This window comes from Lutra lutra, chromosome 10, assembly GCF_902655055.1.
Source record: "Lutra lutra chromosome 10, mLutLut1.2, whole genome shotgun sequence".
Classification (NCBI taxonomy): Eukaryota; Metazoa; Chordata; class Mammalia; order Carnivora; family Mustelidae; genus Lutra; species Lutra lutra.
This window is the reverse complement of record NC_062287.1, coordinates 8,951,666-8,975,538: the sequence shown is the minus strand read 5'-3', so window position 1 is coordinate 8,975,538 and position 23,873 is coordinate 8,951,666. Positions and strand designations below refer to the sequence as shown.

The 23,873-nt window shown below is 40.0% G+C and overlaps 2 protein-coding genes across 3 annotated transcripts in view; one reads left to right on the top strand and one right to left on the bottom strand.

Moving 5' to 3' along the window:
- The window catches only part of BCO2 (beta-carotene oxygenase 2), a 48,085-nt gene extending 41,655 nt beyond the window's left edge, over positions 1 to 6,430 (bottom strand). The window contains exon 1 of one of the 2 annotated variants that reach the window (XM_047747498.1): positions 6,413 to 6,430. The gene's annotated coding sequence lies outside the window, so the exon portion shown is untranslated. Of the gene's footprint in view, positions 1 to 621; positions 643 to 6,412 lie in introns of those variants that run through there. The other variant, XM_047747497.1, reaches the window with a different exon arrangement.
- IL18 (interleukin 18) lies at positions 3,801 to 23,636 on the top strand. Its single transcript, XM_047747512.1, has 6 exons — positions 3,801 to 4,007; positions 14,056 to 14,142; positions 14,959 to 14,970; positions 19,390 to 19,524; positions 20,272 to 20,405; positions 23,306 to 23,636. Exons 2-6 carry the CDS (start codon positions 14,064 to 14,066, stop codon positions 23,546 to 23,548), a joined length of 603 nt encoding a protein of 200 aa, XP_047603468.1. The 5' UTR covers positions 3,801 to 4,007; positions 14,056 to 14,063; the 3' UTR covers positions 23,549 to 23,636.
- Positions 23,637 to 23,873: the final 237 nt, after the last annotated feature.

Genomic DNA, 23,873 nt, shown 5'->3' with positions numbered 1-23,873 from the left:
TAATAGCAGCGTGCAGAAAAACACCACGCACACCGGCTGCTCACTTTGCCTTGGGAAGTTCCAAAAGAGAAGCAAGCCAACGTGAGAGCTGTTCTCTTCTCCCTTCCCCTTTTTCTCTTCCGTTTTCCTTCTACACCTCTTCTCTCCTCTCTTAGAGTAACAGAATGTGCCTGTATAGCAAATGAAAACTTCTATAGTTAGGGAACTCTGTTTCTGCAAAAAAAAAAAAAACTCATTTTTTTCTGTCATAAAATAAGGCCTCCCTACTGAACCCAGGCTCGGTCAAGAGGCTGCGGCTCCTCCTGGGACACCCCATTCGCAGACGCTAACCTCGGCCATGCAATCCAACGCCCTGGTGACCTAGACTTTACAAAGCAATGACCCTGCACCTTACGCAACTTCTTTCGCCTACTCTTCTCTTTCTTCTCAACGCCTAGCGGGCCCCTGGGGCCATTTCACCTACCTTTTTTCTCACTTCCCTCCCTGCTGTCTTTTCCTCCCTACTTGTATTTAATCCCCCCACGAACATCCCTGAGAGGAAGCGTCTATCCTCTCACTGCCCGGTTTCTCACTCCCCCTCCAGCCCCACCCCAAGCCCAGTCTACTACATGGCGTCGTGACCTTCCTCCTCAGCGAAAGCGCGGGAATGAAGATACCGCGTTCCCGCACTCGAGTGCGCAGTCTCCACGGACTCCCAGCAGTCAGCGCGTTAGTCACGTGAATCACATGAGGTGCTGCGCAGGCTCCCGGCGCCCAGCCAAGAGTCCTCTGGCATTTCGCAGAGGGGCGGCTTTCTTCCTTTCGTCTCCCGCTGTTCCCCTGGACTTGTTACCTCTGACACAAACATCTCTCCTTGCCTCCAAGTGTGTGGAGAAGATGGGGAAAATCTGAGACTAGCCTCTCAGGAAAAAAAAAAAAAGAATTGCCTAAACGAGGCTGGGTGGGGTGTGTCCCACCCTCTGGCAATGTCAGTAAAGGAACACAAAATGGGACACCCGACACTACTACTCAAATAAAACTATAAATATTCCAGATGGTTTGTTTGAAGGAAGTTTGAAGGAAGCCAGAGTTCTCCTGGCTCGCAACTTCCAGACCCAGACATACATTCCTTCGCCTCTTTCTTCTCTGATGCAACCACACTTTAAGAATCACACCCTTCTGGAAGATTCCTTTCCTGATGTCAATAGGTTTGGTCACCTTAATTGGCAGCTTTTAAAAAATACTTTCTAACATACATGGCTCACATACTTCACAGTACTTTCATGTGGCGACTTTGACCTGCAATTTCAGACATTCTAAGGTTATGCACAGTTAGTTGATGTGGAAGGAAAAAAATATCACCTCATAAAACAAAGGTCAATAACATCGACCATAAATTTCAGGTACACACTCTTGCACCTTAGCAAACTACAGTCAACAAGGTTTTTTCCCTTTGGTTTATCTCAATGTTAGTTGACATAAAGACTTCTATGTGTATGTTTATTTTTTTGCTCCTTGTGAGAAAGTCATTCGTTTTAAGTAAGTTCCCAGAAAATAGGTACTCAGTTTAACTTGATTTGCTAATATTGTGATATATAAATCACTTAATAAGACTGGATTAAATATAGGGAATTATTATTGACAGTCTTTATAGGATCCCAGTCACTCTTAGAGGACTGATAACAATCTGTGTTGAAATTTTTACCATGTGTGTAAAATGAGGGGGAAAAGTAATGAGTTTTTCAGAAAGCCAGACCATCTCTTGAAAGAATTGTCCTTTACTCTGGTATTATGTACTTCTTGACTTTTGTTGTTGTTGTTGTTGTTGTTGTTGTTAAAGTGGTCATTCATGAAATAAAAATACAAAGATTTTTAAGATATTTATTGCTCTTACTTGGCAAAATATAAAGTTGCCCACTCAGTGTTTATCTCTTCTGCATTATTATCATTATTGTCATTACTCTTTACAGTCCATTAAACCCAAAAGTCTGGGAAATACTCATCTATTCCTCTTCTATTCACATTGTATGATATCTAACTACATAGTTATCTAGTTCATAAAATATTTCAAGGAAAAGTGATTCCACCGAATACATAAATGTTTACACCAGATTAAGAGAACACCAGAGACATTTTATTTTATTTTTAAAATGTTATCTCCACTGCATAAGCTAAATGAGTAAGAATAAATGAGAGTGTGTGGAGAGTTATAGTTGTCTAGTGCTTTAAAACATTCAAAGGGTTATCTTCATCTCATTTAATCTTCACAAAATATCCTGTGAAATAGGCAGGACATGAAGACATCTGAGTTGCTCTGTATCAAAAAAATGTTTATCCCCAAACTAAGAAGTGGGTAAATTGTGCATTCTACATCTTTACAGTTGAAGAGAAACCATCGGGAATGGGCCATTTAAAATTATTTTGTCTGGTGTTCTGCTTCTGATCACTACTGGACTCCATTTCATGCTTTCATACACTATAGTTGGAGGATGGAAATCTGTTAGTTCAATTTCAATCATGTGTGTATTCTTATCATATACTTCTTAAATGTGTGATTTTTTTCTTCTTCCAGTAGTCTCTGCACCAAGCACCTGTGACCATCCCACCACAGGCTTCCTTTGTAATCACTGCTGTGGATGTGATGTATTTATGACCTTATAAAATGAAAACCCTATTTTGTTAAAAAACAAAACACCCAACTAGCTACTTATGGAAGCATTTTGCTTCCTAATTCTAGAACCCCTCTGTTTCTATCCAGGCTCTATATTGGCCAAAAAAAAAAAAAAAAAAAGCAAAAACAGAAAGTCACTTTGCTAATTCCCTTGCTAGCAAGGTAATACAATTTAGCACATGTTCAAGAAAAAAATTGTCCAAGGAACTTTGTTTCTGCTAATTATTTTCAAGGCTGTAATATTTTCCTCTCCCTTTTTAAAGTTACATTTTAGGTGCTATTATTACATTATAAGGGTTATTCTAATAGGGCTGATTATTCAGCACTGGAAGATAAGGAAGAACTTTTGTGCTTTAGTGTGAATAGAAAGTCTCAAAACAGGGCGCCTGGGTGGCTCAGTCGGTTAAGCAACTGCCTTCAGCTTGGGTCATGATCCTGGAGTCCTGGGATCAAGTCCCACACTGGGCTCCCTCCTAGGCAAGGAGTCTGCTTCTCCTGCTGACCTCTCCCCTCTCATTCTCATTCTCTCTCTCTCTCCCTCTCTCTCTCTCTCAGATAAATAAATAAAATCTTAAAAAAAGAAAGAAAGAAAGAAAGTCTCAAAACAGAGAGAGATTAATGTGAGAAAAGATGCTTCTAACTGACCAAGCAGGTGCTTTTTTAAAAGGGCTTGGAGGGCACCTGGGTGGCTCAGTCGGTTAAGCATCTGACTCTTGGTTTCAGTTCTGGTCCTGATCTCACAGGTCGTGAGACGGAGCCCCCCAACCTCCACCGCTGTTGGGCTCCCTGCTCAGTGGGGAGTTTGCTTGAGATTTTCTCCCTCTATCCCACCCATGCTCACTCTCTCTAAAATAAGTAATTCTAAACAACAACAACAACAATACCAAAACTTTAAAGAAGGGAGAAGCTTGGAAGTACAGTACTTCTGAAAGAGGCGCAAGCTTTGGGAGGGCCAGAACTCCAACTTTTACAGAAAAAATTATTTCATTAAAATAGTGATTTTATATTAAAAGAAGTACCCATACTCTCTGACATTACTCTAAGTTCTATTGCCCTAGGCAAGAGCCCACATTTGAAGGCAGGTTCAAGGCGTGCCAGAACAGTCTCCTCCCTCCACCTTCTTCCTCCTTTCTCTGAGTCGCTTGGTCTCCTCCCCCAGAGGCTTGGTCTCCTCCTAGATGGCAATTAGAACTGACAACCAGCTCGCTCTGCTTTCCAAAGCGATTTCTGCATTCCCAGTTGCCGGCTTCAGCTGCTGACGGGACTGCCACCTTTTCCCATCTCCACAGCCTCAAGAAAAGAAAGAGACCTCAAACTTTCCAGATCCCTTCCCCTTGTAGGAAACTGTCAAGCACAGGTAAGAAATATCATTCCTCTTTATTTGGAAATGAGGCATGGTTTAGAAGTAAGTAAGCTTAAAAAAGCGTTTGAGAGCAATTTCAGTCTTCTGACACCACTATGATGGGCAGGGAGTAACAATGTAGGGAACATAGCAAAGTCAGAGTGGAAACTTTTTGTCTTTTAACCAACATTGCAGTGTATCACTTTTGAGCAAATGTTCTCAAACTGTTTGGTCTTGTGACCTCTTTCCACTCCTAAAAATTACTGAAGACCCTGAAAAAGTTTTGTTTCTCTAGGTTATTTACTGCATTGCTGTCATTTACTGTATTAGAAATTAAAACTGAGAAAATTTTAAAGTAGCGACCTTTTCATTTATTTTAAAATAACAGTAAGCACATCATGGGTTAGCATAAATAGCATTTTAAATTATAGATAACTATATATTTTTAAATATCTACTCTGAGGAGTTACATTGTTTTTCATTTTCATGAATCTCTTTATTATCTAGCTTAATAGGAGACAGCTGATTTCTATCTGCTTTTGCATTCAATCTATGCGATATCACACAGAATGTAGCCTCTGGTAAACTGTCCTGTACACTCCTGAGAGAAGGAGGTGAAAAAGAAAAATTATATCTTGGAATTATTATGAAAATAGCTTTGACCTCATGAGCACCTTAAGAATCACTGCTTTAGGGGCGCCTGGGTGGCTCAGTGGGTTAAGCTGCTGCCTTCAGCTCAGGTCATGATCTCAGGGTCCTGGGATTGAGTCCCGCATTGAGCTCTCTGCTCAGCAGGGAGCCTGCTTCCCTTCCTCTCTCTCTGCCTGCCTCTCTGCCTACTTGTGATCTCTCTCTGTCAAATAAATAAATAAAATCTTAAAAAAAAAAAAAAAGAATCACTGCTTTAAAAAAGTAGGGGTGCCTGGGTGGCTCAGTTAAGCATCTGCCTTCAGCTCAGGTCATGATTTCAGGGTTCTAGGATCCAGTCCTGCATCGGGCTCCCTGCCTGGTGGGGGAGGCGGGCTCCGTGCTCAACTGGGAGTCTGCTTTTCCATCTCCCTCTGCCCCTTCCCCTTGCTCTAGCTCACTCTCTCTCAAATAAATAAATAAAATCATAAAATTAAATTAAATAAAACAAAACAATAAAATAAGCAAGCTCCTCTTCAAAGGGAGTCTCCACTCTGAATCCATGATTCTAAAAGCAAACAAAAAATTTTGCTGGAGATTGATAATCCTAATGGAATCTGCATCAACACCCTTAGCCGGGCTATAGTTGTACAAAATTATAGCATTCCCCAGGAGAATTTTATTTCACAAGAAGGAAAGGGTTGAATAAATATCTCTATTTTGAAGTACGAATAACAAAAATTAGGACTTCCTTAAACTCCTCTTTTCTTTTTGCCTACATCCAGCTTTTTCAAGTTCTATTAAATCTTCCTCCACAATATCTTTTTTAATCTGGCTTGTTCATAATATCCCTACCTGAATATTAGGAATTCTTATGTGAATTCCTACATGAATTCTTACAGTAGTGTCATAGCCTGTCTCTATCTTTTTCATAATGCACTTGCCCACTCAGTAATCTGCGTTCCTATTGTCTGCGAGATTAAATTCACATTCTTCCGGGAAGCCTGGCTGGCTCAGTCAGAAAAACATGCAACTCTTGAGTTTGAGCCCCACATTGAGTGTAGAGATTTCTAAGAAAAATAAATGTGCTTTAAATAGATAGATAAATAAATAAATTCACATTCTTCTAGTGCCTTCCAAAGCCCTCTCTAACCCCACCCTACACTGAGTTCACTGCAGTCCAAAAAATGGCCGCTCAGTCCATTCTTCACCACAACATTGTTTTAATGGTCACATAAATGTTCTTCCATCTCCTTTTCCATCCATTCAAATCTTAAACATTCTTTAGGTTAAATTCAATTCTCATTTTCACACAAGGCCATTCCATCTACGTCCATTCCCTTTTGGCTGTTTGCTCTGAGTCCGTATTTAGCCGTTGATTACATATACACCTTTATCAATAACTGCCTAAATTTTTGCCTAGGTCTTCTTCCATCCTACCTCTGCCACACGCACATGCATATATTCATAAAATGACAACATTTTCTCTCTCTCTTTTTTTAAATGACAATATTTCCAAGAATAAAATGATTTCTAGAACTGAATAGTTAGGTTTTGATCTTGCTGCTATCAAGATGACTATGGGAGTGCCTGGGTGGTTCAGCTGGGTAAGCATCTGCCTTCAGCTCAGGTCATGATGCGGGAGTCCTGGAGTCCTGTCGTCCAGCCAATGCTGCGCGGGCTCCTTGCTCAGCAGGGAGTCTGCTTCTCCCTCTGCCTCTCACCCCACTCATGCTCCCTCTCTCTCTCAAAATAAATAAATAAAACCTTAAAAAAAAAAGACGACTACATACCTGATTTTAGAGAATTAGGTAATATGCTTTCTCATTACGTCCCATGCCTATGCCACAAAATTGTAATTCCACAGCAAGAATAAACATGATTGCTTTTCAAATTTAGGACAATTTGGGGCGCCTGGGTGGCTCAGTGGGTTAAGCCGCTGCCTTCGGCTCAGGTCATGATCCCAGGTCCTGGGTTCGAGCCCCACATCGGGCTTTCTGCTCAGCGGGGAGCCTGCTTCCTCCTCTCTCTCTGCCTGCCTCTCTGTCAAATAAATAAATAAAATCTTTAAAAAAAAAAATTTAGGACAATTTTACTTTCAATCTAATTGTATGTTTTTTAACTCCTACAACTTAACAACACTGGCTATATAGTAAATATTCAATCAATACATGTTGTGTTACAACTAGGAGGAAGTGGTTATGAGGATATTTGCCGCATATAAATGGTTCTATCCTTGCAGCCTTATCTAGAATCTAGAATTACAGAATGCTGGAGCTGGTTAAGACCTGAAAAATTAACCATTCACTTCTTCTGTTGAAATGAGGAAACTGAGACCCTCAAAATTAAGTGACTTGCCCCAGGCAAGATTGCAAACCCTGTGGCCTAATTTCCATCGTGATTTTCTATCATCCGCTAGCCTTTGGCTAGTTTTCCAGGTCTTGTATAACTAAAATGGTTTTTGTTTCAAAGAACCAATTGCCACTGCATATTCCTGGGAGGATGGTTCTGAGGTGGTTTGTAACTTTAAAAGAAGAAAAACTCAATAATCTGAGAATTTTAGATGAAATATTCAAAGCAGGGGCGCCTGGGTGGCTCAGTGGTTAAAAGCCTCTGCCTTTGACTCAGGTCATGATCCCAGGGTCCTGGGATCGAGCCTCACATCGGGCTCTCTGCTCAGCAGGGAGCCTGTCTCCTCCTCCTCTCTCTCTCTGTCTGCCTCTCTGCCTACTTGTGATCTGTCTGTCAAATAAATAAAAATCTTTAAAAAAAAAAAAAAAGAAAAAGAAATATTCAAAGCATCTTTATCTAATGGGAACTATAATTTTCATAGACCAGAGTTAAGAAAGCAAAGGAACATGGATGACGAAACAAGAGGAAAATTGAGGGGAGGAGTGAAAAGAGGCACAACACTTGTAATCATAGATGTATTGAGATCTAACAAAAAGAGTGGTAAGAAAATAAACACATGAAATAAGAAAGCACTAGAGAAAAAAAAGAAAGAGGGAGCTTATTGGAGAAGTTACTCTATTTTTAAAATTTTTTTAAAAATATTGGAGAAGTTACTCTAATTTTAAAATATGTTTCAGGGGCGCCTGGGTGGCTCAGTGGGTTAAGCATATGACTCTTTTGGTTCAAGTTATGATCTCAGGGTTGTGAGATCCAGCCCTGCATATGGTTCCTCCCTTAGCTTGAGGTCCGCTTGGGATTCTCTCCCTTTCCCTCTCCCTCTGCCTCTGCCCATCTCCCTATGCCCTCTCTGTCCCTTTCTTTTTCTCTCTCTCTCTCAAATAAATAAATAAAATCTTTTAAAAAATAAAATATGTTTCAGATTTTCCTTCTCCTTCTCATTGGCTTTCAGATGGAGTAAAGGTTTTAAGACAGAAAAAGTTCTACCAGTCCCTTTACACACTGTTGTCATGGCAACACAGTTTATCATAGCAAACATTTATTCATTTAACATTTATTGAGCTCTTCATGTGCATAAACTTCTTCCGGATGTTGAAGATTTAAGAAAAAAAGGACAATTCATCATAAAGAAACTCAGATGGAAGCTGGGCAGACCTATTTGTAATCAAAATAATCTTATTCGGCATAGTAAGAGCTTTTTGAGAAGAGGTAGGTCGGGGGGCACTGAGGAGAGAATGATTAAGTAGAAATAGAGGAGTCAGGGAGGCTTCCCTAGAGAAAATGTTGAGTGGGGACTTAAAAGATGAAGAATGAAGGGTTTGGCAGGCAACAAAAGCAGGAAAGGTATGGTCTGCCAGGAGAAATGACACTGACATCAACAGTATGTAGTCCGGGAGAGTCTCGAAGCAAGAAAATCAAGTCGAGGAGTATTAAAATAGAAGATACTGGAAGCGATGAGGGCTGGATTTAAAACAGTGCTGGTGGGGAGTCAGAATGGCTAAAATTAACAAGTCAGGAAACAACAGATGTTCCGCAAGGATGCAGAAAAAGGGAACCCTTTCATACAGCCGGTGGGAATGCAAGCTGCTACAGTCATTCAGGAAACAGTATGGAGGTTCCTCAAGTTAAAAATAGAGCTACCAGGACGCCTGGGTGGCTCAGTTGGTTGGGCCACTGCCTTCGGCTCAGGTCATGATTCCAGCGTCCTGGGATCAAGTCCCACATCAGGCTCCTTGCTCGGCGGGGAGCCTGCTTCTCCCTCTGCCTCTGCTTGCTACTCTGTCTGCCTGTGCTCGCATGCACTCTCTCTCTCTCTCTGATAAATAAATAAATAAAATCTTAAAAAAAAAAAAAATAGAGCTACTGTAGGACCCAGCAACTGTAGTACTGGGTATTTACCCCAAAGATACAAATGTAGTGATCCAAAGGGGCACCTGCACCCCAATGTTTATAGCAGCAATGTCCACAATAGCCAAAGTATGGAAAGGGCTGAGATGGCCGTTGACGGATGAATGGATAAAGAAGATGTGGTCATATATACAATGGAATATTACTCAGCCATCCAAAAAAAAAAGAAGAAATTATACCATTTTTAACGACACAGATGGAACTAGAGGGTATTATACTAAGTGAAATAAATCGATCAAAGAAAGACAATTATCATATGATTTCATTCATATGCGAAATTTAACAAAACAGGATCACAGGGGAAGGAAGGAAAAATAAAATAAGATGAAATCAGAGAGAAAAACCACAAGAGACTTAACTCTAGGAAACAACTGAGGGCTGCTGGAGGGGAGGTGGTTGGGGGGATGGGGTAATCGGGTGATGGGCTTTAAGGATGGCACATGATGTAAGGAGCACTGGATGTTATATGCAGCTGATGAGTCACTAAACTCTACCTCTGAAACTTATACTTATGTTAATTAATTGAATTTAAATTTAAAAAAAGAACTTGATTAGTCATTAAAACTAATTAATTATTTTTTAAAAAACAGAGCTGATGGAGGAGAGAAGATATCAAATTCTAAAGATATTTCTGAGTTATAATCTATAATATTTATGAGGTAGTTTAGACAAAGGAATGGAGGACTCCCGGGTTTCCATTTGGGACAGGTACTTGGGCATGTTTTGGAAAGTAATTCATTAATATATCCTGCACTTGGACTGTGGGTCTGGAGCCAGAAACTGAAATTTGCAAGTTATATACACCTCCCCCACAACTAGCTACCACCCTCTCTCTATACTTCAGAGCCAGACTCCCTAAAAGAATACTTCATATTTGCTGTCTTACCTCACATCCCATCCTGCCCCACCCCTTCTGCCCTAGATCTTTGTCAGCGTACCTCTGCTCCCTCCACATTCCCCACTTCGACTCCTTAACTTCTTAACAGCCAAATTCAGTGAGCAAGTTTGAGCCCGTCAGTTTCTGATCTCAAGCAGTTCTTCTTTAAAGCTCCTTTCTCCCTTGCCTTCTATCACTTCTCTCTGGTATTTGCAAAACTGAACACATTTTCTACTTAAGCCTGTCAGTCTCTTTTTTCTTAGTTATAATAAGGGAACCACTCAACAAACTACCCAAGCCAGCAACTTTGAAGTCATCTGCAGTTCCTCCTTCCATTTGACCTACAACCAATCAGCTAAAAAATCCTGCAGGTAAATATCCTTTCATCCCCACAGAAACTACCTTAGTTTACAGCTTCATCAACTGGTACTTTAAGTCAAAATTACTTCTGAGGTGGTTTTCTGGCTTCTGTCCAGTTTTGCCCATAGAATCCATCCTCTACACCACTGCCAGGGAGAGCTTTTTAAAACATAAATTTGATCACGTCTTTCTCCTACTTAAAGGAAGTCAGTATTTTTTTTTTTTTTTCAGAAGAGCAGTTCAAATTCTTTAGCCTATTTAAGCAAGGCTTTTATTTTTTTTTAAGATTTTATTTATTTATTCATTTGACAGAGATCACAAGTAGGCAGAGAGGCAGGCAGAGAGAGAGGAAGGTAAGCAGGCTCCCCACTGAGCAGAGAGCCCGATGTGGGGCTCAATCCCAGGACCCTGAGATCATGACTTGAGCCGAAGGCAAAGGCTTAACACACTGAGCCACTCAGGCGCCCCAAGCAAGGCCTTTATAATCTGACTCTTCTTTGGGAGCTTTTGTCAAACTGAACTACACAGCAAGTTGCATTTTATGTGAATTGCACTAGGCGTAATCAACTCATACAATATAAAAATAATACTCTTACTTTACAGGCAAAATGAAAATATGTCAAGTCCCCCAAATTAGTTTATCTAGAATGACACGATTTCAGAGCTGGTACGTTAAGTGAGTTGTGAACTGTTAACACTCTTGACACACCTAAGTGTCTCTTATACCTGACAGAATTAGTTACTTCCATGTCAATATTATGTAAGCTAGGCTATTCTTTAAATATCCCAGAAGTTCTTGAGACGTACTGGTTACTGTGACACTGTTTTTTAAATGTTCGCTATTCCTGGGGCGCCTGGGTGGCTCAGTCGGTTAAGCATCTGCCTATGACTTGGGTCATGGTCCCATGGTCCTGGGATAGATCCCCATGTCAGACTCCCTGCTCAGCGGCGAGCCTGCTGCTCTCTCTGCCCCTCCCCCCAACTTGTGCTTTCTCTCTCTCTCTCTCTCTGTCTGAAATAAATAAATAAAATCTTAAAAAAAAATGTTCACTACTCTTATAATTTTAAATATTTTTATATCTGATAGTAATGCTATCAAAGTGCTGAGGAGTATGGTTACTGCTTGTGCTGAGAAGCACCTCCAGATAAATAAGTTGGAAAAACAGGTGCAAGAAAACAATGGTAAAAGGGCCAAAGCACAATCATGATAGAATGTGTGGAGAGAGCACTACGCAAAGCATTATTTATAATGCTGAGAAAGCTGAAACAAAGAAAGAAAGCAAGAATACACCTTGGTTGTTGTAGATTTGTGTACTCCAAGGATATCTCTTTACATATATTTCTATTTATTCCCAGAGAAAATTTAATCTTGAACTTGTGAGATCTTCAAAAATGCTTTTCTTCTTGTAAAATGGGGCTGCATTTGCATTAACTACAGTAAAAGGCTCCAAATAAGCCATGTTCTCTCAGAATTCCCTGCTTGCTGGCTTTTGCTCACATGGTTCCCTCTTTGTGAAAGCTCTTCCCCTGGCATTGAAAATGCCTGTCTCTCTTATAAGCCAACACAATTATCACGTCCCCTAAGAAGTCTTCCTCAACACTGCCAGGCAGACGGAGGATCTCTTATAAATCCAGCTCTTATAGCATTCATACTGTTTTGCAATTGTTTATATATTTGTCTTTCACCAGACTCTGTGTAATTGGAGGGTAGGTATTATGTTTTGTCAGCTTTCCAGCTCCATTACTGCCACACAGTGCATGCTCGATAATTAACTGATGATTTCAAATATTGTGTAATATTATTTTTAAGGTAACAGTATCCTCTAAATCTATTCACTCATTGACTGAATACTGCCTGTAGTAAACATAAGTAATTTCATCCAATTCCTGCATGTACTACTTAGTACTGCTCAGGTAAATCATTTTCCAAAAATATGAGGGCGTTACATAATATTAAAGTTTGTAGAGAAGATCGCCTAGCCATTATTTCATATGCTTGTATGTTATATATCTGTATAAATTTGATAACTATCCACATTTGTATGTGTATAAGGATAGATTAATATAATATAATTATATAATAGGATAGGATAAAGGATAGATTAATATAATTATATAATAGATTAATATAATATAATTAATATAATATAGATTAAACTGATGAATAGCCACCAACCGACAAGTGCCTTGGGTTAACTTAATTTGGATTAAGTTTTTTAACTGAGTTTTAATTTCCTGCTTCCTCTACCATATATATCTGGCCTCAGCAGACTATGCCAGAAAAATATTCGACCCAGTATACTACCTAGGAGCTTCGACTTAAATACCTCTATAAATACCAGTGACAACTGTGACCCAAGCACCTGCCTTAGAGTTAGAGCCCCAACCATAACTACCCTCAAGAACCCAAAGTACGGCTGAACTCTGGAGTAGAGCCTCTTAATCATTTCTGTGCCGTGAACCCTCATGGACAATCCGAAGTTTATGGACCCCTTCTCAAAATAATGTTTTTACATGCATAACATTAAATACTTAAGATTATAAAGAAAACCTATTATATCAAAATGGGGTTATCAAAAAATTAGCAAATTTTGTTATAGTATATGTGTGCTTCCTTATTAACACATAAATCACAAAATCTACTGGTAGGACCAATAACTTCTGTATATTACAAAACAGAAAGGAGTTTAAACCCTATTTCAAGATCTCAAGCTAATATAATAGGAAATATGTATTTCTATTAGTGACATTACAGGTATTGCTATTAATACATTTGTTCCCTACACCATAATGGAAGGAACTGCTAAATTTCTGTTAGAAGTTGGTGAAAATAAATCTGTAATTTTTTTCACATCCACATTCAGAAATTTCCCAGATAGAGAATCCTTGCTTCACAGACACAGGTCTGGAAGGGTACACACTAGACTGGGTGGGGTGGAGTAGGGTGGGGCGGAGGAGAAGAGCAAAAAGAAGTTTTAACATTTTCAAATTCTAAATTATTTGTTGTCGTTTTTTTACGGAAATATTATATATTTATGTATTCCTTGTGGAAAAAGCATAGTATAACCCAAACTCCAGGTCAAAAGCTCCGGCTGCATAGGGAGGAAGAAGGCCACCAGATACCAAGCCCTTCAACCTCCCCCAACCACGACCCCCACCACCCTGCCCTCACTGCCGGGAGGAAACACCGTTTGTGTCATTGTCTCACCTTTAGCACTTTGACAGTGAAGTCACAAACCTTCAATCTCCCATGCACATGAACCCATTGGTTGAAAGACAGAGATAGAGCCAATCCACAGTTAAATGATAGGCATCCTGTGTTTATACTGATAATATATTCCCCCAAGATACTAGGACAGCATTTCAGTTCAGTAGTGGACCACTTATCTACCCTTTATAACTCTGTCTTATGACAAGATGCTTTCTAGATTCCAAATATCTTGATGGTTTGCAAGAGAACATCTGAACATGTGGGGGCAACTGGGTGGCTCAGTCGGTTGAGCCTCTGCCTTCGGCTCAGGTCATGATCTCAGGATCCTGGGATCAAGCCCCGTGTCAGGCTCTCTGCTCAGCGGGGAGCCTGCTTCCTCCCTCTACCCACTGCCTGCCTGCCTCTCTGCCTACTTGTGATCTCTCTCTCTCTGTCAAATAAATAATATTTTTTTAAAAATCTTAAAAAAAAAAAAAAAGAACATCTGAACATGTGCATTCATAGGCCAAAGACCCGAGCATTTATTAAATGTCCAACGTGTTCATCGGCATACTAGGTGATACACTGACTTTTGAATTGGGAGTAGTACGAGGCAGTAAGTAGTAAAGGGTTTTTTTTGTGTAAATGGAACAACCACTACCTTTTCACAGATGATGCTTTGCTTTCATTAGGAATAAAGATGGCTACTAACCCAGTAGAAGACAACTGCATCAACTTTGTGGGAATGAAATTTATTGACAATACACTTTACTTTGTAGGTAAGCCTAAAGCCATAGGCCAAATAAGGGTTCAGATAAATGTATGCAGCTAGAAAATATGTGTGAGGTGAACTCTTAAGTGCTTCTTTTTCTGTCACCAAATTCCATTGTAATACTAATGATGCTCTTCTCTGGAAAGAAAAAAAATGGGCTTCTAGAAATTAGCCACAATATGTCCCACATTCTAGCACCTCATCCTACCACATGTCCTGGCTCTTTAGTTAACAGTAGCCAACTCATAAGGTGGCTTCAGGTGCACATCATGAAAATCCCACAGAATTGGGCACATTCAGGGAATATAATTTCCCAAAACAAACGGGCAAATCATATAAGAAATACCTTACATCTAGAGTTCTGTGAGTGAGTTATACCATTTTATGTAAATATATTTGAAACATAAAAACAGATTCTAATGATTAATCTTTGATGGGCAGTTTGGCTTCACTTGAAAGGCTGGCTTCATTTGAAAGCTTCATAGAAAGTCCCTAGGTGACTTTCCACTTAAACAATCAACTTAAGAGTAAATCTATCATTTTATAAAACTTCCTTTTAACTGAAAATTTGAATTTATAAACCCTGCATATAGGTCTTATATCTAATTTACCTGAGAACACACTAAGTCTAATGAGCTTCATTTTACGGGACCTTTGGGATGATTTTATAATATTACTTGTGGAGGCCTATAAAGGCCATCATTGGTAAAATAGTGGTTAAATATTGGGGAGTGACAGGAGAGTAATGAAATGGTAGGGTAAAAGATATTCTGAATTGAAATATAGAATTTAACATATTTTGTTTCTCTTTTTTCCCCTTTAGCTGAAAATGATGGTAAAGTATAAATTTGTTTCTCTATCTTTGTAAAATAAGTAACTACTTTAGAAAGCATCTCTCAGACACATCCATATCATCACTCTCAGCTGAGAGAAACTGGTACAGTATCAGTATATTTGAGAGGCGAATCTTCCCACAGAGGAATGTGGGCTCCATAGCATTGCCTTGGAATAAAGATGACCAAAAGGAATACAAAGAAGAACTTCCACCAAAATATACTGCTTTCTACATCTTAGGAAATGCTCTAGCTCTTAGAATCTACAAAGTAGACTTCACCTGTTATACAGATCCGGAGATTAGCAGGAAGTTGTGAATTTTCTGGAGGAAAAAGGGATTGAAGAAGAGAATTGTCCAAAATCATGAGAATCCTCCTTCTTCAACCCTCTTTCTCAGAAATGCTTTGGGAGGAAACCTCGGAGGCTCCCAGGGGACAGAGAATTCTGGAAATAGAGGAGATGGGGAAGGGTAGAGCAAGCAGAGCTGTGAGGCTGAGTCATTGAGTCTTATTAAGATGTGGATGCATCCACTCCTCGTCCTGGCATTCAGGTAAGATCATACCCATGTCTGGTCTGTGATTCTCTAACAGACTCCCAGATTATTAAAGCCCTTTAGTTTCTCATGCTTTTCCTTAAAAATATCACGTCTCCCATTCTTAAGGTGACCCTTACTGGACTAGAAATAGAAGATAGCTTCTTTTTTGGAAAAAAAAAAGCGATTTTTTTCATGTTTCTTTTATTCCCCCAGCTTTATTGAGATATAATTGACATATAACTCTCCTTTTATTTAATTCAATACATGTTGGCATCTGTATCCCAGACACTGGGTTAAGCAGTAGGTTACAATGGTGAACAAAACATGGTTCCTATGGGAAGAAGCAGGCACATCACAAAGGCAATTGGAATATGGTATATCGAGTTTACAAAGGCACAGGATGCTATGGGAACACATAGAAGGGGCACCTAATTCAGTCCATTAGATTCTGGGAGGGACATTTTGAAGGAGGGACAGATTTGAAGAATGAATCGGAGTTAGCCAGAGAAAGTATTTGAGACAGGAAGACCACATGCAAAGGCCAAGATATGAAAGGAAGCATGGCACCTATGGGGAATAAAAGTAACTTAGAATGGGAGTAGGGGAATGGAGTGAGAAGAATGATATAAATAGGGTGCAGATAAAGAAGGTTCTCTTATTCCAAGATAGGGAATTTGGATCTTATCTTTGGGATAATGGGGACTCATTAAGCACAATTTATATGATCTGGAATACAGAGTAGTTTGCCATTAAAAAAAGAGATCCAAAAATACAGTAACTGAATAAGATAGAAAATGATTTTGTCAAACACAAGTCCAAGTAGGTAGTTCAGAATTAGTATGGCTAGATAACGTCTGATGATGTTGAGATCTCAAGTTTCTTCTCTTGTTATTCTGGCATCCCTGAGCTGTTGAACTCACATACTTCAAAGGCTTTATCACACTTCCTGGGTCCATATCCCAGCTAGCAAGAAAGGGTTCAAAGTAGGAGGAAGACAGCCCCGTTTCCTTGAAAGGCTCTACTTGGAAGTCATACACATCAATTTGTACTCATTCCATCCATTAAAATCTAGTCGTGTGGCCACACCAACTTCTAGGAAATCTGAAAATACGATCTTTATTCTGGGCGGCTATGTGCCTCATTAAAATTCAGAGATATCGGGATCATCTCTCTGAATTTTAACTTTAATTAAAAGTGAATTATAATTGCTTCTGGCTTCAGTATAAAGAATTGAGGTGTGGACCGAAAGGGGGAATGCCGATTATGAGGCTACTGCTGCAGTCTCTGTAAGAAATGATGGTGACATGAATGAAGGTAGGCACCGTGGGTCAGTGAAGAGCTGTGGAGCGATTTTAGAAATACTTGGAAGAATCGACAGGACATGACTGGGGCTAGATTTAGGAGATGGAGAGAAAGACAGAAGAAATGATGGCTCCCTTTTTTCACTTAGGCAGTTTGTAGCATTCCACTAAATAGGAAACACAAAAGGAAGAGCAGGGTACAGAGGTATGTGGAGCAAAGAGGAAAACATAAATTTAGTTTTGGATCTTATCTGTGGGACATCCTAGTGGAAATGTCCAGGAGACCCTTGGACATATGGTTCAGAGCTCAGGATGAAAATCTGGGCTGGTTATATAGATGTAGGAGGCTTATGCATAGAAATGGCATCTGAAGCTACAGGAATAAAAAGACAAATCAGAGGAAATGTGTAGAGGGAAAAAGTAAAAGCCAAGGACTAAACTCTGAGGAAATACCTACATTTAAAGGATGCAGTAGAAAAATAAGATAGTAATAATCTGGGAGTCTGTTAGAGGATCACAGACCAGACATGGGTATGATCCTACCTGAATGCCAGGTAAAGTAAAGAACAGAGCAGAGTAACCAAAGAGGAAGGAGAAAAAACAAGAGAATGCCACAGAATCCTAGGAGAGCCTTTCAAGCTAGAGGTCATGGGCACCCTGCTGGATTTTGTAGCCTTGAAAACCAATGGCTGGAAAGTCTCTATTACATTCAGCAACAGGAAATTAGGCGACCCCCTCGAAAGCAGTTTGATGGAGAAATGGAGGCAGATGGGAGAAATGAGTGGCTCCGTGGGTTAAGTGTTGGACTTCGGCTCAGGTCATGATCCCAGGGTTGTGGGATAGAGCCCCGTGTGGGGCTCCCTGCTCAGCCAGGAGTCCACCTCTCCCTGTCCATCTGCCTCTCACCCAGCTCATGTTCTCTCTTGCTCTATCTCAAATAAATAAATAAAATCTTGAAAAAAAAAAAGAAAAAGAAATGGAGGCAGACTGCAATTAGTGGAAGAGCAAATGGCAAGGAAGTGATACAGACAACTCCTGCCAGAAGCATGACTATTAAAAGGAAGAGAAATACATGGCCAGCTACAGAGGGAATATTGTTGATAGAGAAATTTTAAATCTCAAAGTGAAAAGAGCTTTATGTTTTTCTTATTACAAAAATAATATGCTTATTATAAATAATTTTTAGGCAATTAAGTGAAGAACAATAAGAAAAATAAAAACATGAAAATAACCCAGAAATAATCATTGCTACCATTTTGATCCAATAGTCCCATACATCTTTCAGTACATGTCATACTATACCTAAGCTGCTTTTTCTAATTTAAACACTCACACACATCTTTCCATGGCAATGAATAATTACAATTATATTCAATTCGTGATCTTCCATAGTAAGGGCCTCTCAAAATGTTTTTGATTAATCCCCAATTAGCAGCATTATTTATTTTTTTTTAAGATTTTATTTATTTGACAGACAGAGATCACAAGTAGGCAGAGAGGCAGGCAGAGAGAGGAAGGGAAGCAGGCTCCCTGCTGAGCAGAGAGCCCAATGCGGGACTCGATCCCAGGACCCTGGGATCATGACCTGAGCCGAAGGCAGCGGCTTAACCCAGTGAGCCACCCAGGCGCCCCCCAATTAGCAGCATTTAAATTGTTTCCAGTTTGTTGCTATTGTTAACAATGCTCCTACAAGCATTTGGGTACTGAAATATTTATGCATTTGCCTGATTGTTTCTTTAGAATAAGATCCAGGAAGTCAAATGGCTGGGTTGGTAGAAGACAGAGGATGATTGGTAAATCAAGGTTTCAGTAGAAGACACATACGGAGCACAGAAGGGGTCAGCCCTGGACACCAGAAGGGGCACTTTTTCCATATTTTCCCTTGGTGACAAGAAGGGCAGTGGAAATAACTGGGGGTGCCACAGTTACACTTGTAAGTGGAGTGGCAGGAAATCATCTGTGAAGTGAAAGCAGAGGTGACGGTCTAGAGAGCCTTAGGAGACAGGAGAAGATTTGGAACTGCAGACTACAGAAGAGTACTAAACTGGAACAGAAAGGAAGTATTGACAATCGGTGAATTTGTGATGACACCAATTTGTACATGTGTATAATTGTTCACTGGCAAAGCTCGGCAGCCAGGTTTGGGGTTTTGTAGTTGGAGGACAAATAAATTCTGGATTTAAGATACTGGCAAAAGGGTAGGTAAAATGATGAGCCATGAGGTCCAGGCTGCATAGAAAAGAAAGAGAAGACAGGAAGAGGTTAGACAGGGAGAAAATGTAAGAGACAGGGGGACTCTGAAGTAGAGGAAAAGCTTAAGAAAGCTAAAAGGATGGGAGATTGTGGTTAGAAAATAGGATATTTGACTATAAGACTGTAGAGGAAGAGTAGCTCTGGGTGATAACAAGAAGTGAGGTGTGCTCTTGGAAGTGGGTTAGAAAACACCGTGCAACGTTGCCCTAGCTGCTTCTGTACCAGAAGATTACGATTAGTAGCTATTGAAAACTGAAACATATAGTATGCTTTTTTGTAAATTTAGAGGCGAAAAAACATTTTTTTAAATGAAATTTAATGTGCATTGTAGACAACCTGGAATCAGATTACTTTGGCAAGCTTGAACCTAGACTCTCTATCATACGAAATTTGAACGACCAAGTTCTCTTCGTTAACGAGGGCAATCAACCAGTGTTTGAGGATATGCCTGATTCTGACTGTACAGGTATTATTTTTTTAATACATATTTGTAACATAAAAGTGATAAGCTACTTCTTCCCATTCCATTTAACTACCTCTGTTTTTCTATGATAGTCCTAATTCTCAGATGAAAAGTCCTAGGAGCAGTAATAATTTCATTCACAGGAAACTTAATAGGGTATTCCACAATAAAGACATTGCTAAGGGTCATGCTGTGAGCCTACATGTGGATCACCAATCCCTTCACTGTAATTGCATTAACTCTACAGGATCTCTACATGGACCCTTGGCACCTGCAGCTTAGAGCTGAAATTGCTGACGGCATTTTCAAAACTCAAAATTAAAAATAAATACACAAGCATTTCAAGTTCAGTCTGTCTTACACCAGAAATTTAGAGTGTCTTACGAAGGGAATCAGTTCACTGGGCCTTCCAAGGTCTGAATTCCAAATATCAGAGTTGAGGCAGAGTTGAAACAGTGGAGGTGTACTTTTGAAAAAAAACTAAATTTTTACCTTAAGGTATTTTTTTTTTAATGTTCTATTTAGCACTTGAAAGTTAAAAACAATCTTTTAATGAACTCAAAGTATCTGTACAACCCTCAAAAAGTTGCATTTGTGTTATAATACATACTGTGAATGTGTTTTAAAGTTAACTGGCTGAATCTCAGAGTAATGATAATGGGTCTGTTAAGGTTTAGCCTTAGGCTAACTTCCATAAATACTGATTTGCAAAAGTTCTTCTAACTTCTCATTTATTAATGTTTGTTTCAGAAAACGCACCCCATACCATATTTATCATAAATATGTATAAAGATAGCCTCACCAGAGGTCTGGCGGTAACCATCTCTGTGATGTGTAAGAGAATGTCTACTCTGTCCTGTAAGGACAAAACTATTTCCTTTAAGGTAAGACTGACTTGTTTGAGTCATATTTATGTGTAAAATTTAAAAATCCCAATACCCTCAGTCCAAACTTTTATCTAGAACAAGAATAGCAAGAAGCAGAGAAGCCTTAAAATGGATAGTCACTAATAATTGTCAGACTCTCTAACTTACTGCAAAAAAAAAGGTTTTTCTGAGCCTGCTGTACAGAGGAACGGGCACAAAACTTGTTTCAGAACCCGGGTCTTCTGAATAATCAACCTATAGATAAAGTAAGAATATAGAGTACAGACATGAATTATCAATATATATTAAAGAACAGCTTGTGGGGTGCCTGGGTGACTCCGTTGTTAAGTGTCTGCCTTTGGCTCAGGTCATGATCCCAGGGATAGAGCCTGCATCAGGATCCCTGCTCAGTGGGAAGCCTGCCTCTCCCTCTCTACTCCCTCTGCTTGTGTTCCTTCTTTCACTCTCTCTCTCTCTCTATGTCAAATAAATAAATAAAATATTTAAAAAAAAAAAAGAAAGAAAGAAAGAAAGAATTTCACCTTTAAAAAAAAAAAAAGAATGGCTTGTGACTTTCCACAATGAGTCCTACCACACAGAATGAAGCCAACTGTCCTTCTGTAAGCCTTCTACTTTGTAAATTATGATGATATTTTGATTCTTAATTATTTCGTTCCTGCTTCTTAGCCTAAATCTTGGCTATATCCTTCAGCTTTCAATCGATATATGTTATTTTCTTATTTATTTTTAAGTAAATAAATAAATTTTAACATGGGACTTGAACTCACAACCCTGAGATCAAGACTCAAGCAGAGATCAAGAGTCAGATGCTTAAACGACTGAGCCACCCAGGCGCCCCATTTATGTATGTTATTTTTAAGTTCTCTCAGACTTACTAGTGCACTTGGGAGAGGATTAAACTAACAGATGTTACGTCAAGCTTACCTTCCCCTGGGTTCAGATTCAACTCCTCCTGATGTAAAGAATACCTTAGGCCCTTGGAGTACCCAAGTTTTGCCAGGTAGGGCTTTCTGAATTGAGAGTTCCCCAAAGTCACTGGGATTGTTTCCACATCCATTTGTTGGGCACCTTCCCTATAAGAGCTGTGAGTAGTCAACACTAAAGCCAAGGAGAGCTCCTGCCCCAAGATTTCCTTGCCTCTGTTCTGGAATAGGGCACTGAACTAGTTAGAGTTCACCTAGTCTACCTATCCACCCCTCCACCTTCAACTATAACTTTCCACACTAGGTTTGAACTAAAAGGTTTCTCTCTCTCTAGTATTTCTACAGCTTTTGAAGTGTTAGCTAAGGATGATTTATCACTTATACATTAGACTTTAGCTTAGTCCCAAACTGGCTCCCCCAGGTTGGGTCTCCCTAAATTCTGGTATATCTTGGACAGCTGCAGATGAGCTGGGGTGAGCTAGTTTGTATTGTCATCAGTTAAGGACTCTCACTGTTTGACAAAGGACAAAGGTCAAGAGTTAGAAGTATAAATTCCACAACTGACGGAGAAGTTTGGAGGTACCCCTGCCCAGATTCTTTCAGGCATCTTGGGAGGATGCTGGAATGCTACTTTGGGTCTGGAGGTCTCTCCATCAGTCCTTAGGATAATGGTAACCTTTGCTACCAGGGGGTCAAAATTAACCTCAAAATGTCTGATAGCTCTGGGATTAATATGGAAAGAAACTTGGGTGGTCCTTACATTTTCTAGTCCATCCTGAAAAGTAGGTATGATATACTCATAGGAAAAGTGCAGGCCATACTGTCAGTTGAGTGACCAGCAGGATTATAGTTTCAAGTAATCTAGCTATCCTTGAGAAAACCTTCTGTTGTTACTAAAGGGCACAGGAATCAGCATTTGGTTTAGGGCAAAGCCAGGCCAATTTCAGGATAGAAATTCAGGACTACTGCAGGACTAGAGTACTTGGCAGAGAAAAAGTGCTATCTAGGCCAATAAACAGGATTAGAATGGAACAAAGGACGTAACCCTAGTACAATTCAGTTCCAGGCTCCACGGAAGAAAGGAAGCTGAGATGCCTGCCACTTTCTGCCTCTCTCACGTTTGGCTCAGAAACAAGAGCTAGCCTATGCCTAGGGGCAGAGGTCGTCAATGTCTTTAGCTGTGAATGGTGGAAGAAGACAGGAACTCACCATAGCCCAAACAGCTGGTCTCTGCTAGAATTCTACTTCCTCTTGACCAGATATGGACTCCACTGGGAGAGAGGAGAAAAAGCAGCTCTCCGATGGGTAAATTGGGAGAAACCTCAGGCCTAAACCTGAATGTGCATTCAATGGTGGGAAAAGCCAGAATAAACAGGGAGAATAGATGGATTAGGAATTAAGAGGAAACGAGATCAGTATTCTTTCACTGAAAGGTTTGTTTAACTTTTGAGAATAAAAACTTCTTTTTTTTTTAAAGATTTTATTAATTTATTTGACAGACAGAGATCACAAGTTGGCAGAGAGGCAGGCAGAGAGAGAGGGGGAAGCAGGCTCCCTGCTGAACAGAGAGACTGATGCGGGGCTTGATCCCAGGACCCTGGGATCACAACCTGAGCCGAAGGCAGAGGCTTTAACCCACTGAGCCACCCAGGTGCCCTGAGAATAAAGACTTCCTTAGCTCTGTGCAGTAATATACTTCAAAATAAACCACACAAATTCAAATTGTTTATGTCCTTAAAAAATTAAATAATATTTTTGCGGCACCTGGGTGGCTCAGTGGGTTAAGCCTCTGCCTTCAACTCAGGGCATGATCTCAGGGTCCTGGGATCGAGCCCCACATTGGGCTCTCTGCTCGGCAGGGAGGCTGCTTCCCACCCCTCCTCTGCCTGCTTTTCCCCCTACTTGTGATCTCTCTCTGTCAAATAAATAAATAAAATCTTTTTTAAAAATTAAATAATTTTTTTTTCTCTACAGGAAATGAGACCTCCAGACAGTATCAGCGACGAAGGGAATGACATCATATTCTTTCAGAGAAGTGTTCCAGGACACGACGATAAGATACAATTTGAGTCTTCATTGTACCAAGGACACTTTCTAGCTTGTAAAAGAGAGAAAGAGCTTTTCAAACTCATTTTGAAAGAAAAGGATGGAAGTGGGGACAAATCCGTTATGTTCACTGTTCAAAACCCCATGCTAGATATTAAAATCGCAGTTTGAATTTTCTGACTTTTTGTCTTTCAGAAAGCTTGTAAGACTTTGAGCCTGTACTTATAGTAATGAAATAAAGTGAATAATGGTCTCAAGACATACCACTAAGAAATGAATAAGAAGGGGCACCTGGGTAGTTCAGTTGGGTGAGTGCCCGGCCCCTGATTTCGGCTCTGGGCAAGATCTATTGTGGGATGCAGCCCCCCTTGCATCTGGCTGCATACTCAGCACAGGGTCTGCTTGAGAATTTTCTCTCTCCCTCTGCCTCTGCCCCTCCCACTGCTCGCACACTTTCTCCCTCACTCCCTCCCTCTCTCTCTCAAATAAATAAAAT